The 20528-nt window shown below is 42.5% G+C and overlaps 1 protein-coding gene across 4 annotated transcripts in view; it reads right to left on the reverse strand.

Annotated features, from left to right (window-relative positions):
• Positions 1-5150: 5150 nt before the first annotated feature.
• Positions 5151-20528, reverse strand: part of banp (BTG3 associated nuclear protein) — a 37194-nt gene continuing 21816 nt past the window's right edge. For 2 of the 4 annotated variants that reach the window (XM_056416148.1, XM_056416147.1), the window contains exons 12-13: positions 9728-9865; positions 5151-6600 (exon numbers count right to left, since the gene is read on the reverse strand). In XM_056416148.1, coding sequence (XP_056272123.1) covers positions 6484-6600; positions 9728-9865 — 255 coding nt within the window. In that variant the 3' untranslated portion in view covers positions 5151-6483. The other 2 variants (XM_056416149.1, XM_056416150.1) reach the window with 2 other exon arrangements.

Consider the following 20528-nt stretch of genomic DNA (forward strand, 5'->3'; position numbering starts at 1 on the left):
CTGGCCGTAGTTCAGGAATCTACCTGTTGACTTTGAGATGAGGGAAACAGACTAAAGAGACTATGCGACCTATATCTGCAATAAAGATGCTCCCAGTTATTAGCAATTTAATTTGTTTGTGTCAGCAAATTACATGGACGGGCAAAAACTTTGCAGATCCAAATCAAACGGAGTTTACTGGGGACTAAAAGACGGAAACGTGCACGTCTAGAAATGTTAAAGCTACAAACAAACCATAAAACAGAATTATTAAAGAAACCAGACTGCCTTCTAGTGAGCATGCAGACTCAAATTTCTCATTTTTATCTGTTGCTCCCACTCTTCTGCCCACCTCTCCTCTCACTTTCAACTCGACACTATCACAAAAGATAAGAAACAATTAATACATAAAAAACAATTTTAAAAGCATACTGAGCTGTCCCATAGATCGGAGTTAAGATGCAGAAGATTATCATTTCAATTGATCATGTTGATGACAAACTAAACGGATGAAATAATTACTTTCCAGCTTGCATTTTTCATGTTAGTTGGCCGACGATGACTGTAGTGGCATTAGCTCGACAGAGAATTATAATAGTCATCTTGCTCTTATGAAAGTATTTATGAGCTAAACATCTGTCAACTGTAAAGCAAACACCCGTCATCAGTGGTATACACACTAGTGGTGTCATGGTTGCAATCTTAACCTGTCCTCCTCCTCTTCCATATCTCCATGTGTAATTCTTTCGCCCCATTAAAATATGTCTTAACCCATCGTTTCATCCAAACATTCTCTAGCACACTCCCTGACATTAGAAAAAGGGTCTTTATCAAATCCCAACACTTTGCTGACTCAGTCCAATCGTGCTGCTCTCTTGGTGTCTGGGCTTTCTATGAATGTAAAAACTAATCATCTCTTTATGCTGGTCATTCAGCCGATCTAGCCAGAGGCATGTTTAAATACGATAGTCCTCTTGTGGCTTTGGTCGCAAGCTGTATCTTGCATGCTGGCATCAGGGGAACCAGGAGATGGCCTGAGACTGCACAAAGTACAGGGCACATACCCCAGAATCAGACAAGCACAATCTCTGCTGTATGTTAATGTACCAATAAGAGGCCAGACGCTCATTTTATGAAACCTCGTAAATACAAAAAAACACAGCTCTGTCTCTTGAATACACTCAAACAAACTATTATAAACGTGAGACACTCCGCCTGAGCACACAGATGCTGTCTTCTGATAGTGTATGAATATAACCAGAGATGGTGGGATGCAGTGTCAGACACTGGTGTTCAACAGATCCAGAAACCTCTGAGACCTTGTTTTCCTGGGCTGACCTCCTAGTACGGTTGGCCTGGAGGAAAACATGCCCCGAGTTATCCACATTTATGGCTCCAGACAAAGCTGTGTACCGCATGCCACATCTGGCATAATTATATTTATAACCATAACAAAGATAAGAGGAGGTAAATCAAACACAGCCTGTCTCAGAGCACTTACACTTCGGCTCAATAAAAAGCAAATTGGAGTTCCCTTTGATCACGTGAGAGCTTTCTGGCATTAACAAACAAGCAGTCGTTCTCCCATGGAAGAAAGCTCGGCCTCGGTCCAAACGGGACGGCCTCTTGTAGCTCCCCTAATGTCTCTGAAAACAAAAGGGCCATTCTGATAGGTTAAAGCTCACAAAGTGTGAACACAAATACACTGCAAGATGCAGTCATGTTCATCACTGACCTTTACTGTGAGAACAATACATGTCTTTCAACCCAAGTGTATCCTTTCCCTGATGCATATTTACACAGACGTTATAAAGCTGGATTTGTCAGTGAGTTGCCGTCTACCATTTGCCAAAAAGCATTCCACAGTAAGGACATAACTGAGGCAAATGACCCAAAGTGTAAGGTGCTGTATTCCAGGTGTTGACAATCAGGTCAGTGTACCTCCTGCAGATGTAGCTTGCTATTCATCATCAGCCTGCAAAGGTATGCTATTGTATGAATGTCTTCCACGAGTCTTGTCGTATGGAAAGAGGAGGTGGTTCCCTGCAGCTTACAGTAACCCGTAGGCTCTCAATAACTTATAATGGTATTCAATGCTAAACAAATATGCTGCAGTCACTTGTTCAAACAGACCCTAGTGTACTTTGCCTCTGGTCCAGACACCTCATATCTGCAAGTGAGATTGATGTTCATTGCACCTGGTAACAAAAAGGACATGACCTCATTTGCGCACACACCACACAGTGATAATACATCCTCAGGCTCCCATAACTCTTAAGCGTTGTATAGGTAGTGTTTCCCAAACGAGGGCAAAGTCAATGACGTATCATGGAAAACAAGAAGTTGACTTTCCCGCCTTTGACTGATTGCCTGTGTGCTCTTCAAACGCGTCTATGCTATCACACGGGGTCCTCCTCGATGCACCTGCGACATTATTCTCTTGAGACCTGCGGGAAGCCGTCCGCTGCGGGGCGGAGGGCTGTGCAGACTTCGGCCACGACGTGAGGACTCAGTCGGATTGGTTTAAACGTTCAAATGCAACGCAAACGTCGTGCAGAGAGCGTCAGAGACCACGACGCCCCCCCCCCCTTCACGTCATGACGTCTTAAGTTCACCTCCAGTTCGGCGACGTAATGCGCATGTATACACGGCCAATAAAATGGTCAACTTACCTTTTCGCGGCCAAATTAGAAGCGTTCAATCAAAAAGTTCCGCGCTGTCAACATAAACCGTTTGTTTGTTGTCGAACTCGGTGAGCAGGAAGCATTTTGTAGCCGCAGTCTGGATGAGTCGGTACCCCTCCTCTCTCATCTGGCCCCGGCACGGAGGGGGTACCTCCCATCCGCGCGGCTTCAGCGAACCCTGCTGTCCTCACGTTTTCATACTTCTCGTGAGTCGAGGAACTCCCTGCTGGTTCCTATTTAATTATCATTTATATTGTTGAAGCCTCGGTTAAAAGACACTAAATAGATGTAAATTGAGATATGTCTCTCTGCGGTTTCCAGATGCCGTAATTAACAACATTCAGCGCATGCTTGTGTCCTTGAAAGCCTCGCGCTAGCTGGTGCAGGGTTGACGTCACGGGTAGTGAACATTAAGAGGGAGCTAATGAGGAGAGGAAATGATGATGTATTTACACAAATAGACATTGCAGCAAATATAGGATACAGATGTATTACAATTTACAGTATTTACATCCTTCTATTGTACAGTTACTTGAAATAGTTCAGTAAGATACAAGTAGTTGAAGTTTTAAGTTTGAGTCAAATTCTTAAAAGGAGCCTTAGCTGTTTGTGTTTGTGTGTGTGTGTGTGTGTATTCTTTTCATACTTAGAGGACCTCCTCATTCTCCCGTTTTTATATGCGTTGTATTATTTGTACTGCTGATATTCAGATGTGTACTGCAATATAAACTCATATATCAAGTAAAATGCTCAATAAAACTAGTTACCACATTGTGATTGCATCACATCATTACTGTCCAGACTCACAACATGTAAAAGACTTTGAACGAAATAGATCAAATGTTCTATTTTCATTATTAGATCAAATGGAAGTTATCACTCTATTGGCATGCATGATTGCTGTGAATCATTTCCAGTGGGAAACATGCGGTTTTCACTTGAGGACTGATGAACTTTTATCACATGGTGCAACAACAATCAACAGCAAAGGCACTGAACTAGTGATGGACCACCAGAGGAAGAGGAGAACCCCTAGTTGTCATCCAGGAAGAAGAAATGAAGAGGGAGGACTCGTGCAAGTATCTTGAGGACAAAATGAAAAGAGAACTGGACTCGTAGCTCAACACTGAAGTCCTCTTCAGGATGGGATAGAAGACATTTGAACCAAATGTAATATATTTCCATCTATAGGCAATCCTGTGGTGTAGTGAAGCAAGCGACTCATGATCTAATCAGTTTATTCTTTAATGCCAAATTTGAAGAAATTACCTCAATGTCTGCCCACGAAAGCAGCTTGTCATTGCATATTGCGTAACGAAGACGACTGTTAAATTATTGATCGTAAAGCTAAAGTTTTTGGACGTTCAACATCCACCACTCCCTTTCCATTTTATGATGCAACAGCCGACTATAGCGAGGCTTCCCCTCACTTGTTGCTGTCTAATTTAGGAATGGAGCCAAACATCCGTCCAGAATCCCCATCACTTTATTTATATAAAGCTAGAAACTCAGTGCTCACATGCAACAGGAAACAATCAGACAGATGTCTCTCTCGTGACCTTTTGAAACATCCAATACACAAGAAGAATAAACTCTGACTTTGGCAAACTTTGTTTCCCCAAGATTAACAATTGCTGATTTATGATCCAAGAGACAGGCATGTTTGGATATTTCTGATGCAACAGATATTTAAGCCTTGTGAAAAAAAAAGTTTGAGCAGGGGAAACTTTGCAGCCAAAGGAAGAGCCGGGCGAGTAGCAGAGGTTGGTGCTGGCATGTTGAAGCAGATGCCAGCTGAGGAGAACAGAGCCGCTGAGAGAAGGAAAGATACACCACCTGGTCTCCATCCATCACTCCACTCCTTCTCCTCAAACATGCATCCCGCTTCCAAACAATCTCATCTCTCCATCCATCACTCATTTCTGTTTTCACCAGGTTATCTTCGAGGCAGCCAGAGACGGGGGCCGTCTCCATGGTAACCACTCCAGCTCCTGGATGGAGCCCCAGGGTTGTAAAAGTGAAGAGTTGGTTCCTTTCCAAAAGGATCGAGATTTAATGGGAGGGTTACTGTGGGAGAGACCGTTGTCTCCAAGCCAACGTTTCTTTAACACGATTTTTTTTTTTTTTTAAAGGATGGACCCAACGCTGTTCCCACTAAACTTTAGCCCAGCTAAGTGTATAATAATAATAATGAAGGGAATTTAAGTGGACTTGAATACAGCTTCCCAAGGAGAAACACATAAGTTGAGTGGGAGAAGAGGAGTATGAAAGAGAGCCAGGAGGGGAATGGACAAGATGAAGAGCCAGTGTAAAGGAGGTCAGAGACAGCAACAGACTGAAGGGAAACAAGAGGAAGCAGCCAAGACTGTGGATGTTGTTCTATCAAGTTCATTTTGTCACCCGGTTCCTTCCTCCAACTCCAAAATACACCATTACATCACACTGAGCATGGGAACCTTCCCCAAACCAACACACAGCCTCCGAGTGTCTCGCTTATCTCTTTTATTGTTGACTGCAGAGCTATTCATCATCAGCGCAGCATCACAACACATGTTTTTAATGACAGAAAAAACATAATCATGCAGAGTGGATTTTGAAGCAATTACAGTCCAGACACTTCCATCATGAGGCGAACATATTCATTTGTCTTTTGACAAAAACCTTGTTGAGACCATGTATAAGCTTAGCTTACATGATCGCTGACAATGCAGTTAATCCTATGGTTATTGCAGTTTACATGATACATATTTACTTGAAAAATAGTAAATACAATAAATTAGCTCCACATGTAACAAGACCTCAAAATCAAACCGTCATGTCACGCTCTCTTCAGTTGTCTATTTGTAGTGGATAACAGCAAAGTCATGTCTTGGACATCTTTGAAGCCACTTTGATGACCACGATTGATGAGAAATGACGAGACACTACAGAGAGAAACTAAAATAAAAACACACTGGTATGGCAACCACAAACATGTTTTATTCACATGAATGTATCTTTCACAGAGACAACACTTGGGGTGAATAAACAACTTCAAGGTGTCCTTGGTTTTCTACAAGCAACTTGTCCGGCCTACCACTGGCACCAGCTCTTCTATTTCATGGTGTTCTAGCTCCAAAAGCAAAGCTCCCAAAGATGTCGGCATGTTACAATAAGATAAATGAAACAAACAAACAAAGCTGTGTGGCTAAAGTAAAGGAAGGCAAGTCTGACAGCTGGGAGATCTAGTCTGGACTGCATTAAGGGGAGTGACAGGAAACCCAGAGAGGCTGTGCTCAGCTACATCTACTTTCCACTGCAGTCCACGAGACATGCCGAGAAGGGAGCACAGTCCTGGTTGTGAGGGGTGAGATTCAGGGAAAAAACCCCTCATGGGGGTTTTAGGATTAGCGGCTCAACTCCACTATTTTCCCAAGTTGATGTAAACAAGCATGTGTGTTGATGAAGTGGCCAGGTGATGGTCTGCGTAAGTAGCTGGATAGACAGAATCCCGCTGTGTCTCCTGCAGTGGGCTGTGACCTTCTGGTGACGAAATCGCCAGTGAGACCACAGTGAATTTTGGATTATCTTGGTCTTTTTCAAGTTTCTGCGAACAGTTCCACATTGAGACATCTGGTTGGCAATGAACTGAGGAGATTGCAGGAGAAAACAAAAAGCCAGAACAAAATGCTTCCTTCCTGTTTGTTATCAATAACCTTCAGTACTGAAAATGCTTTCTGACTCAGTCGCTTGTCAGACTGTGAGCATTCGTCCACCTCCGAGACTCGTCGGGCCTTGCTGTGGAGCAGAATTCTGGGCTGTGTTGAACCAGAAGGGGCTCTCAGGTGACCACGGAGGTAACAATCTGAACCATTTCGCCGTTCTCTCCCTGGATGGCTCCCTGGATGGCCTCTTTCACCTCCATGTCCGCCTGCAGGGCCGGGGCCAGCTCAACAGCCTGCAACACATCAAAGAGAGGAGAGGGAAAAGGTGATAATTGGGAAGACTTTGAGAACTGATGCATCCTGCTGCAGTTAATCAGAGTCATTATAGTGCGTTTCCTGTGAACTAACAGATGTGGAGGACCCACACTCAAGCCCCTCTACCCTTGTGTCATTGGGGGAGAAGATCGGACAAAAGATAGACGGAGCAAAGACAAGAGAGATTAGGGGAGAGATGCATCAGAGAGAAGAAAGAGGAAGACAGTTGGTGGAAAGTCAGAGAAGAGAGGTAGAGTGACAGGTGAAGAGAGACTTGACAAGCGATGAGCTATTTGTATTTGAATGCCCTCTGGCTGTCTCTGTGTTTGGTGTCAGACAGAGCGAGGTATTGTGTTGGATTAAAAAAAAAAACTCTCAAAAGATGAGGCTCATGACTCAATCCTGGATGATGACCATGAAGAATGACTCACTCCTTCCTTAAATGCATGCCAGAGGTTCCCTCAAACACACCTGCAGCATGTAATCCTCCCTCGCACAATGCTGTCACAAGACAAGAGCATTGGGTGGAGCACAGCTGCACCACAGCAGCACAACACACGAGGCGGACACACTGGGACCACTGGCGGTCGAGAGGCCACGTAGAACTCAGATGGATCAATGTTTTTCATTGAGAACTTGAAACATTGGACATGTTGAACTGTCAAGCCGTGTTCCCCATTTGGAAATACTCATCTCGATGCATTGCTTTGTTGGTGCTCTGTCACCCCAACGTTGGACCTGAGCTGGAGATAAACAATGTTGCATCTAAAGATTAGCACCAATTTGCAGAAATGCTGATTGTAATGCCAAAATATCATTCAGTGTTTTGCCCCCTTCTTCACCTCGTTTGGGTCGTGGAAACTATTAAATAAAGAGAGGAAAAATGCGGAGATAAATAAACACAAAAGCCTAAGTATATTTTCGAGAACTTGTATAAATGCTGCCATATGTCTGGAAACAGATGAGAGCCATTCACATGATTCAATGCTTTTCAGAAAAGGGAGAAAAAGAGCGGCGCTAACCTTCCTTTGAACTTTGAACTGAAAGCCAGCAACGTTTACACTTAGGGACCCAACTGTGACCACAAGCCACCCTGTACCAGCCGGGCCACGCCAAGTATCCAGACTACGAAATGCTGCTCTGCATTTTCATTTTCACACCTATTCAATTCCATGTTTGAATTGCTTAAACAACAGATTTTGTTGATTTATCGATGATTGAGGTAAAGTTTACTCTGCAAAGTCCTTCAATGCATATACAAATAAAAATAAATGTATTAGGGAAACTTAAAGGAAGTCTCCGTAATCCTGAAGGAATCTGTGCACTCAACACCGTCACCATCATTTTGGCCCTGAAATCTGCTTTTGATGAGTTTAAATATAGTTTGAGCAATAAACACAACGGCGTTAAAAAGCGGTTTCGTTCTGTCTCTGTGCCCTTACTGAACCCAAACTCGATTGACGAGAACGCTAATGAGTGATCAGACTTCTGCCTACTTCGTTGATTTTTTGTCAAGATCAGAGTACAATCAAACATTAGGAGGGGAAAAAACAATCACAAATCAGTTGCATAAACAAACTGATTGCTCGCTGCGCTGAGAAACATGGATAACAGACCTTGCGATGCAGTGTATGGGGCGGCGAATCATTTTGCATGATTGCTGGAGTTTATCAGTTTGTGTAAGATCCACACACAATACAATGCATCGATATAGGATGCGTTAATCACCTCTCCGCTCACAGGGGCAGGGAACCAATCACCTAGACAAACACAAACAACAAGACAGTGTCTCACTGAGAGAGCTACGTTTTAACTCGGAAATCCCCAAACCGAGTGCTCGACTGTCTGCAGGGACAGTTCTGTCTGTTTATATGATAACAACACAACAAAGACTCACATCAGGACTCGAGGGTAAGAAGCAGTAAGGAGAAAATGTGATGTGTAATATATTTTGGGGGAAACAAAAAGCAGAGACAACAATGGAAAAGTGTGGTTCTTTTATATTCCTCACAGTTAAAACTGACCACTTGAAAGACCACGATGCCGTGTGTCTGTGCCCCATCCTGATTCCACATGTGGCGCGTTTCTCAAAAAGCTCAATCATGAAGGGATTTTAGACATATCTAACATTTGCTACTTTTCTCGTTTTAACACTATATTATATTAAATTACTGTTTTTCTTAACACTCATCATAATGACTGAAAGCAGAGTGGTTTTTTTAAAGCACAATTACGACGACAAGGGAAAAGCACCCATAATACCAGCAAGTAAAGGTAAAATTGCACTCAGTATTTATGAATGAAATATGACGGGATATGTTCTGCCTCATTATGAAGCTGATCAAACCAGTATAGCACGAAAAAAGGCAGGTGTCAGCCTTTAATTTTTCAAAAAGAGAAAAGAAAAATTAAACAAGGGAAGAAGACATGTATGGATTCCAAAAAGTGGATACATATTGTTTTATGCTTTAGGTCACGACTGGCTAACCTTTTGTGCGTGCATTTTTTACTTTAACTTTATGAAACTGACTATTTTCCTAACATACATTGCAGCATTATTCCTCAGCACAAAAAGGTGTCTTGGGGCTTCGACGATGTTCATTGGATGGCAGTAAAGTGACGTAAAGGGTGCGGGCAATGTGAGGGGGCTGGCCATCGAAGCGTTTCCAACACTGCATGGACATGACAAACAAGTGTTTGGGATAAGATTATTCTATATTTTAGTTATAGGAACACAAGGAAGTTTTCCTGATTAGGAACCCGAACCCTGACTGAACCGTTCAGTTTCTTTACGTTACTTCTACAAACCAGAGACCTGACATCCTGGCACTTGTATCTTCTGAGTGTACAGCACAAATGGCATCGCTGAAGGACTGATTCCTGATCTACAGTATGTCAGTTTGTATCTCAGACTGTGGGAAAGAGGTGCGGACCAGTTATTTATTAAGGACGGCTTAAAAAAAAACCTGCTGGACTGATTTAGGACCAAGGTCTGTTTCAGCTCATACAACGATGCAAAGCCCAGCGCTTGGAATGCAACCCAGTTACAAACAGCATGTGTACACGTGTGCGAGAGCCTGGAAGAGTTTGTGTGTGTTGTTTTACCTGCACGGCAGATGTGTGATCTGTGACAGGGGCGAGTTGGACGTACTGCACTTGGATGTCAGGAGGGAGGGGGGAGCCCTCCACAGCTGTGGCTCCATCAGCTGATGCCACCGCGATGAGCTGAGCCCCACGCAGCACCTAGGACAGATAAGAGAGGACAACAGAACAGTCAACCATAACTGACGTTTTCAGTCCATTCCCAAAATGATCACCAGTCAATCAATCTGCTCTCGTTTCCACATAATAGTATCATATTTACGAATGAGACTCATTAGTTTCATTCAGCTAAGTTTAAAAAGCAACAATCAGGCTGGCTCTGCAGTGACCCACAACACACGCCCTTGGAAAATAAAAACAACCCGCAGAAAGCCTAATTTATGTCCTATCTATTTAGTTTGGCAAGCAGTGTCTCACAAACACACCAAGACACTTTGTGGCAAGGAAAGAGTCATGTGGCGGTATCGCAGTGACGTAAATAAACATGGCAGTCCCGCTGTTCTCGCTGCTTCCCATCCCATCCGGTTTCTACATTGAGGTTGGAGAGGAACATCATGGTCCATTCAATGACATTATAATTGGCACAGAATGGAGAGTGAGACCTCGCAGGGGGACCCTAATCACCCGGGCCACATTAGCACTCTGTGGTTCTGATGGACTGATTACAGAGAAGCTTGTTAAGGCTATTCCTATTGATAGACTACAACCACATACACACAAAGGGCACCATGTGTGTGACCTTGAACAAGTGTATGCACGCACACACACGTTCTGGGATTACCAAGTACTGCTATTACTTTGGGCAGCATAACTTCCATTTGACAACGGACATGCAAGTTAACATATAATCCCCCTTTCAAGACAAAGGAAGACATATTCACGCGGCCTTGTGCTTTTGCTTAGGGATGCATCGATTGTGGAATTATGGGCAGATACCCATGTTTAAAACAACAATTTGGCATTCATTATAATGTTATACAACTATTTTTTAAGGAGAATTTTCATTACTCGCTTAGCCATCACAAACATTTCTTTTGTGAAACCCCAAAAAAACCTACACCAAAAGTAGATCCACAGTGCTTAAAATGTAGGGAAGGTGCTCTGTGACAGGGAAACATTTTTGTATTTTTTTTTAAAGAGGGAGGACCGAGGAACTCTTTTTGCAAAAGGTTTTCAAGTGTTTAATCAGATGGCTTTTTCAATTATACAAAGGAAATGACTAAAAATATCGACCATGTTGATACAATAAGATCTCGCTGGTTTACAATCCAGACGTTGCTGCGCAAACCGCCTGATGTAACCCAGCTAGTACCAGCATCGACCTTAAAACAATATAATAATATAACCTTAAAATATAATTACATGTAAACGTTATTAGAAATGTAAATCAGGCTACCTTTCACCTCGTGTTTTTCTGACAGAACATAACATTCTTGTCTCTGATCTGTCTCCAAGACCTTGTACTACGTCAACAAACCCCATGTGTGCACGACACCAATCGACCCTCTGGCGTGGTCCGTGTCCAGCCAGCGGCTTCTTCTCCGTAGAAGCAGCTGCATTCGCTGCATACGCTCGCTGCTGTTGCCTTGGACTGAACACAGGCCTCTCTCAGTGTCTTCTGTCTGGCAGGTTTCATATGCATGTTGTCTTTGTGTGCTTGCTTTGCAAAGAGTCTCCAGCACAGCTCTCTTCCAGCTGCAGTTGGTACTGGGACATGCTCAACAGACATTACAATTGAAGGGGAAATATGCAAGCCTGCAGAAAAACCCAAACCTCAATTACAGATGCTGTTTGTTGCCCCCTAGCCCTTCAAATCCCAGAGTCCCACACGGCATCCCAACTCCCGGCCCAACCTTTGCTTTGAAGTTCTGAGTTGCTGACGGGCCTCCGAGGTTCAGTTAACTCCGCCCACTCCCCCCTCAACCCGCTGACTTGACTCGTCATCGAAGGGACTTTGCCAGTTTCACCACAAAATCTGCTGCCTCATCGCCAGAATGTGCCAGGCCCGGTCGGCCCGATGGAAGCTATTAGTGATAGAAGTCTGCCTGACTTAACCGTTTAGCAAACCAGGACTCTTCCAGCACAGACATGGATTGAGGCTAGACTCTTAATATAGCAGAAGACTGTTTGTGCTGGGTTAAATGAATCACTGTGTTTGAGGACCCAAGATGCATTCCTGATCTGAACATTAGCCTGGAGGGTTAATAAGGACAGTTCAATATATTCAGGGAAAAAAACCTATTTTCTTTCTTCCAGAAAGTTAAAAAGAGAAGACTAATAACCCCCTTATGTCTGTGCACTGCGCATGAAGCTGGAGCCAGCAGCCAGTTAGCTCCACTTAGCATAAAGACATGGAGCAGGCGGAAACAGCTAAATGTGCTCACCGTGTCCCGGCAACAGTGAATACATATAGTTCCCAAAATGTCAAACTTTTGTATATATACACACTTAAACAAAAGGATCATCCCAAAGCTCCTCCATCCATGAAAACAATGCTCAGTCAGTCACCTCATTGAAGACAGCGAGGAACCCAACTGTCCTGCCAGCTGTAAAGTGTTTCCTCGTAGCGGACATCCAGAGATCCATCCGACTTCATCACACGAGGAGTTAAACGCCGCTTTTGCCAAGAGTGCATCTGTCTGCAGCCGTGTGTACGTGAACGCATGTGTGAAGAAACTGAAGCATGATCATGTGTCAGTACCATCAGTGTACACACACGAGATGTTTGATACTTGAGATCTTAAACACTTGTCTCACTCAATTAGATTCTCAACCTCCATTTGCGAGCCGTTTGCATTCTCAGCTGTGATGAGCGGCGCGCCGAGGCTTCCAAAAGCATCACAGAGTTGGAACGGTGTGTGAGATCTCTGCAGAAATGATACAGGAACTTCTCGGGTCCACATCCTGTCTCACGGCTGGCTTTGTCAGAGCAACTCTTCTCAACTACTTGGATGGACTCCTGTCATACAAGGTATTTAACGTGACCCAGTCAAAACAATCTCAAGCTAAATCTACTCTCAAGAAATTTATGTCCACTTCATAGAAGATGCGAGGAATGTTTACTCAGGGATACATTCCAGTCTTGTAGTATAAAATGTTTTCCCTAAATATATAAACTATTGATTTGTTGTCAATAATTGCCACACGGTTAGTAGTTCAAATAAAACACTATTAAGCACCATTACATGGTTGTGAGAGTAGAGATGCTAATTACTCCTAATTCAGGAAATACCACATAATTGACACAACACAATACATTGTTTGGCAATGACGCAAAACAGGAATATTCTCATAATTACAAGGAAATGTTTTATGAGGTACAAAGTTAGTCTGCTTGAACAGCTAAGCAAGGTTGTTCGTAGAAACTCATACAACATGTTTGAGGGGACTTTTCTTGGAGCAGACCATCCCGACTGTGGGAAAACTTTGCCTGATTGCTTAAAAACTGGTATGATTCACTTAAAATACAGAACAATATATTAGATTCGACGTACAATAAGTCAGCAACAGGGGCTATCAGCAGATCTTAAGTGGATTAGTTCCTGTTGATCTCAAAGTTTTAAGGACTGGGATCCTTAAATAATCAGCGCCGGCTGAGTGGCCACCACAAGCCAGATTAAAGGGCTATGATGCTGCAGCACAGTATTGAAGAAGAGTGCTGCACAATCAAGAGTATCTTAAATCTTAAATTCTCTGCATGGCATTAAGCAAATCGGGAAAGATAAATATGAATCTTTTGCTGATGCTGTAATGCTTTCAGTAATGTTTCCAGGAAACTAAGGAAACACAGCAATGTGAGAGCAACGACACAAACATGAACAACAACAGCCGCTTAATGCAAAAAACATTCATAAGACTGAAAGACAATAACCAAGTGGATAAACAAGGCTTTGTTGCTCATCCTTTGTTGCCCATCCGGAGATACAACAATTGGTTGCAGTCTCAGAGTAATTTATCAATTAGAAAATATGTTTCCACAGAGCACGATGTGCTGACTGGGATCAATTCCCAGTCTCACTGGAGGTCTCAGTTAAACTCAGCTGTGAAGCGGATGATACCACAAGTGAACTGCTTGGTGTGCATGAGTGTGTTTGTATCAGAGTATGTTTTTAAAGATTTTGTTTTATCCTAGCTGCAATCCATGTACACCGGAACCCCCAATAAAACAAGATCCTTCGTTTAGGCGAACCAAGAACCCATACACAAAACACAGGCTTTTCGTGGTGTACAAAAAGAGAGCCACACAAATATGGTTCATATCATCCCCACAGGAATAGCTCCTCTTTTTTCAGATCTGATAACAAAAAACAAAAAACAACCAAAACAGGGAAATGAAAAAAGAAACATTTGGACTTTGGAGTGGCTGGAACTTCCTCTCGGCTTCACAGCCGGCAACAACATCTGCAACTGCCAACCGTGGACAGATGTCGTAGAAACATCAACTCTGGGTGGGTAGGAGGGGTGGAAGGAGAGGGGGGAGTGGGGCTCAGGCTTGGCTGCAGCTTGGCTGTAAAGATGCCCTTAGACACAGCGGTGTGCTGAGTGATTGTTTAGTGTCGACTGGGAAAACGAACACATTGGCCTAAATATGTCTAACTGCAAGCTTGAACTCTTTTTATTTTACCTCTGAGTCTGAGAACTATTCTGCTGTCAGCTGGGCCGCAGCTCATAATATGATTGAATAGAGAAAAGTGGTCTTGTAAAACAAATCAAAAAGATGTCAGAGGCTGAAATAAAAGCCAAAGAGTATCATGCTCTTTTTCACCTGAATTCTGTCACTTGTTTGCAGTTGTAGGTCCGATTACTGACAAGTGATATAACCATACATACATTACTGATGTGTCCATCTCCTGTGCGCACACAATTCTTTGAAATACATCCGTATTATGAATCGTTTTTATTTTAAGAGCCCTGACCTCGTAACCTGGCCAACTGCTTCCCATCTCACCACAACCTGACACTGTTTCTACAATAAAGCTCAACACCTGCATTCAATCAAATCCTCCCTTGCATCCTTTGCTGTGCGACTCCCACCAGAACTCCGGAAGTCTAACTCAGAGGTTTTATGACAAAACCAGCTTGACTTGAATTCTGATCCAGGACCAGCTAATCAAAAGAGGACTGATGATCAACATAGCAGCCATTATAAAGAGTCAATTCCCTTTGTAAAAAGATCATTTAAAAAAGGAAAATTCCATTGAAGGTCCTTTCTGTTCACAAGCACAAAAGAGAACTTGGCCTAGTTGACGACAGCATTTTCACAATGTCAGTGAATTTCATGATTTCGGATGACGACTTTATCTCGTTTCTAATTTAATTTAAGGAGCCAGAGAAAAATATATACACAGGTTGTAAAATTCAACGAACAAAATATCACACTGCACAAAATACCCACACGAACAAGTAATTTAATCTATACATGCACAACGCCGAAGACATTTCTTATGCCTTTTTTCTAACACAGTTAAAGTGAAACGTCTGATTCTTCTTAGGATTCTTGTATGTCCTTTAAAATATCTAAAACAAAAAGGAAGATGCTTTGGAAATTAGATTTCAAGACTAACTGTGTACACATGTGACCCAAGACTGACCTTTTACACCCTAACTTCCAAACTTGAAACTTCCCTCTTGAAGAGGACTCTGAGTCCTGAAATCAGCACCCTTGGTACAGCGCAGCCATGAACAGTTCTACATCTCCGATAGGCCTCGAAAGACATCTGTCATCTTACATCAGCACATAGCACACTGGATTCTTTGACTGAGACATCACATCGGATAAAATCACTTTTACTGCTACCTGTATACATGTCAGCACTGGTAAAAGACTAAAAACTAACTATTCAGAGTTTCTATTCAGAAATATCCCCCTCAACCATCTGGCTTGTGCTTTCTCTGGCAAAATTATGGAATAGTGGTGTTAATGTGTAGTCTGGATTTTACAAAACACCTTGATGTAAAGCTGGTATTTATCATTTTTTAGAAAAACGTGTTTATTGTTCCCCCATGCTCCCCCCCCCCCCTAACACAATACATTGCATATATTCTCGGCGAGTTGCCAATATTCGTTTAATAAAATAAAAAAAAGTTTAAATATTTCAATTTGAGGTGAATATTTGCAACTCCCAATTCACGGCAGACGCGCCCGCCCAACAAAATGTGTTGTCCATCGCAACCACTCACGTCTGTACGTTGACTTTGCACAGGAACTACTCGCAACGCTTTTGGTGTGAACGCACCGTAAGACGCGAATCAGTGTTATACATGCCAGGAGTCATTGAAAAGATTGATAAGTGATCTAGTTCTGTTCATCAAATAATGTGTAATCATATTATGTATCAACTATTGGAAATTCACTAACTCTTGCTCTAAAGAGTTTCTGGTGGAGTTGAAACTGACGAGTACTGAGGGCCTCGGACGAGTGAGGCCGGGCTGGTGGTGAGTCACACTCAAATTCGTCGATAACATCTGTTCCCTCTTACTCACACATCCCAGCGACCCAGGGCTCTGCCCACAAAGAGAAAAGACAACGCCACTGGGGGTACCCTCCTCTGCACTGCTACAAAATGCTGAGTTACAAACACACACACCTACACACACGCATTCGGAACAATGGTTTCCCCGATCTGTGGCCCTGTATCTCATGGCCACGATGACACAAAGCAGCCCACTACTCCTTTGAAACGGGATCCACCACGAGACCTCCACATCCCTGACTGTTTACGTACACACTTACTCTAAACATCGGTCATAAAACATCTTGTTTGTATCTTTTCATCTCATTTGACCCTCCTCTCAAAATGAAAGGAATTCCAACAACCCACGTACATATTAGAAACCACATTCTTGAGCAGAGAGAAAAAGGACCGCGGAGTAACTCGGGCCAGCAGAGTCATTCCAGCACAAATCACACCGATTCTGGGCTTAACCGTACAGATTGTTACAGCATCTTCTTTTTGTGTACACGCGCCAATTCAAGAGATACTATTGGAGAACACCAGACTTTCACCAGACAAAGGCTAACCAACAACATGCAGGGAAAGTAGATGTCTTTCATTAATCTATTTCCTCTTCATCTTTTCTTTATTAGCTGACTTAATTCTCTCCCTTTTCTTTGTTTGGCCCTCTTTTTCCTCATCCTCTCTTTCATCAACTCAGTGACATGCCCTTCTCGCTCTGTGCACCATAACTCTAACACATTATACTGCCTGTATTTATCCTGGTTCTGGACTGGTTCTGTGTTTACAGGTCTTGACAGTACTGACGTAGGGACTAGTGCCGAGCTGGACTCTCTGTTCTGTGACACAGTTCCCACACTGACCATAACGATGCCCCTTAAGAGAGCCCGTCAGTCGGTTTGGCATGGCTTTATAGCGGTCTGTTGAGATTCGCTGAATTTCTCGGACTGGCACGACAATTGTTTTACCGTAAACTGACAGGGAGTTGCGTGAAGACTGTGAGCTCGCTCAACAGTGGAGTTGCTGATCATCTGTAGGTTTGTGTGTTTTTTACATTATTTCAGTTTTTTTCTTCTGTTTTCACATATTTACAAAAAATAGTGACAGCAAAGATGGGTCAGGAAAAGGGGGGGAATTCGGGGCCATTGTTGGCACATGAGGTAGTAAAGGGCACCGCCACATCCAATTACTTTATGTGGCACCAGTTCCCAAATTGGGACAAAACATCTCCTCCAGACCGTGTCCCTTTTTGGCTTTCCTCTCCCCCATCTTTTCTTTTCCATCTACGCTCCTCCTCATCAATCCCTCCCTTCATCTTCCAATCCTCCATTTGGTCTGCATCATTGCAGAGAAGGGCCCTCGATAAGAGGCTATGACAGACAGGGAATTCAGTAAAAGTTATTTTATAGTTTCTTGGGTCTGCCTTCTCTAATGTCGGCATGAGTGTTTTTATAAGCTTGCGGAAAAGGTTTGGATCCAGTCTTGTTCCCGATTTTCAGCTCGCACAGCTGCACCAAGTTCAGGGCTAAGTTGGCAAAGGCAGACGTAAAAGTGAATACAGAAACATCTAACGCTGAACTTCACAGATGTTAGATGTGCATGAGCAGTTAGCCAAATAAAGAAACAGTTTGATGCATAAAGCATCGAGAAGAAGAAGACTGACTTTTTCTAGGGTTCATTCCCAATCTCCAGGTGGCACACATCTCTATATTTAAATGGAGACTGTCATACAAGTATTGAAGTGTTGGTGTTGATAGAAATGGTTTCTATTAAGGGTTAAAGGAGCTTGATTTAACATTCAGAGGCTTAATGTAGCAGCAAACACAAATTTGCTGTGTAAAGATACTGTGGAATAATGTCTTCCTAAGCAGAGATAGAAGTCCTCCTGTGTGTGTTGTTATCTGAGGCCTCCTGTATTTACATAGCTGGTCTGGCCGCGTGTGCCTTTACTGCCTGTTCGTGCATGTGAGCGTGCTCCACTGGAAGGCGCCGGGCCCGGCACTTTGCACGGCTCTCATGCGGCGGTGACAGCTGATGATGCCGCCCTAACTCGTGTTAACCCGGTTAGCTCTGTCAACACTTGTGACGTGGTTTGCACTGTTAGCATAGTTAGCTGTTAGCAGTCGCTGTGTCACAAAAATAATAATCTTGCTTTCAGTTGATTCTGGAGATAATTATAATAGTAAGCACAGCTTGATTAGAATCAGTTAACTTACTGTACAGCATGATTTACTCATACACTGACACACTTAACTAATGAGCTGTGAGCAAAAGAATGAAAGCTATCACTTTCAGTTTTTTCCTTAATGAGTGATTACCTTTGCATTGAAAATGCGGAAGGTTATGTTTTGATCGCCGTGTATTTATTCATTTATTTATTTGTTTGCGTGTTATTCACATAACAAAAAAAGTTTTTAACCGAATCGCATGAAATTTGGTGGGATGATTGGTTATTATCGGGGGACCATTTGATTAGATTTTGGGATCAATCGGGTCAAAGGTCATGGAAAGGTCAAAATCTTCTTTTTACCATAGCACGGTCAATTTGTATCCAATTGGCATGCAACTAATGCCAAAATGTTCATAATTCAATGCCCAATCTAGTGATATGCGAAGGTATGCGCTCTACCGAGTGCCCATTCTAGTTTCAAAATGTATTTATTTCCTGATCAAACAAACACACGGGGACCACATTTAGCATTCTTGTCCACGCAGCACTAATTGTAATTATAATGCATGACAACACATATCAACACCCCATTTCTTTCCATCAAAACGAGGTCTTAATGCTAAGTGTATTGCCAATAAAGACATTTAATTGTATTCTCCGAAATGTGATTAATGAGAAAACACCACACAACTGATGACATACACACAACAAAAGAGTAGCAGGGAACAGAGCTGTGAACACATGTATAAGGGACAGTCTGCAGAGTCTGTTGGCAATGTAATGACAGCTTTGAGAGGAGGACTCGCACGATCTCCTTCTTTTTTCATGTTTTTTTCAAAGGCAAAAAGACAAGTAATAAATGATTCATTTCCCGTACCCAAGTAAAGAAAACCAATGGAGCTAATTACTAATCTGTTTCCATAACGAAGCTTCTAGATTCAGACTCCTATTCTCATTGACACGTCACCTTCAGTGGTTCTCAAACTGTGGGGCGCGACCCTCTAGTGGGGCACCAAGGCATTGCAGGTGGGGCGAAACGAAGATTTTTTTATTTCAAGAACTTTAATAAGAACTTCATCAGTCATTTATAAATAAGTCATTTATAAATAAAGAGCAAAATGCCTGTACTTTAGTGTAATTGTTTACGTTCCGACGTTAACAGGTTACGCTGCGTGTGCATGACGGACGAGATTCTTGGCGATTTGCGAAGGATTTTCGTGAGTTCGGCTTTCCTGCTGTTGCCCTTCAAAACAAGAGCTCAACATTGAGCAACCCCCTTTTAAAAAGAGGTGTAGTGGAAAGCTCATTGCAGCGTTTAATAATAATGATAAAACATGATGACTCATATCTGCACTTGTTTTGTTTTGCAAAGGTTGCACATTATTGTTTTGAAAAGATATGCAGTGTACAACTCAGTAAAACTCTTTATTGCCAAATATTTGAACTTGTTTAGTTTTTCTCAGGTTGCGCTGAATTGTTATCATCTTGAAAAGATATTCAGTGCAAAACAGGTTAATTGCAGCCAAAATAAGCAATTTTGTTGCCAAATATTAGTTTTTTTGTTATTGCACAGATCGAAGTGTATTTGTATTCTAATAAAGTGATTGAAAACGTATTAGTTTTTTGTCTGATGGAGCAATCTGGTTTAATTGAAAGTGATTGCAAAATATTAGGAGTCACAAAAAATTGTTATTTCAATACAAATTCAGCACTTCAGGACCATTTTTCTACAATTGTGTTGGGGCGTGAACATATTTCTTCCTCCGGAGTGGGGCGCGGCAGAAAAAGTTTGAGAACCACTGCCTTAATTGGAGATTTTGTCCAGGAAATGAAGTTACAAAATAACAATGCCAGATTACAAAATCTGTGACATCATACATAACCTATTTATTCATTATACATGTAAGAGAACACAGATCAGGTTTAGGGCTGAACTGTTGTGTATTTTAGGTTCCTAACCAACGCCAAGATACACTACACCAATCACGAGAGACATAATGTGACATTTGTGTGCGACCATATCTGGTCAAAGTGATTTATCTCCCAAAGTGCTATCACTAATATCCTATTTGTTTAGGCCCCGTTTCCCTCAGAGTTCTGGGGTTCATCAGATTTAGGAGCTGACTGAGGAGGCGGCCGCCCTCTGCTACATGAGAATATGAGAATACACAAATGAGGA

This window comes from Pseudoliparis swirei, chromosome 6, assembly GCF_029220125.1.
Source record: "Pseudoliparis swirei isolate HS2019 ecotype Mariana Trench chromosome 6, NWPU_hadal_v1, whole genome shotgun sequence".
Lineage (NCBI taxonomy): Eukaryota > Metazoa > Chordata > Actinopteri > Perciformes > Liparidae > Pseudoliparis > Pseudoliparis swirei.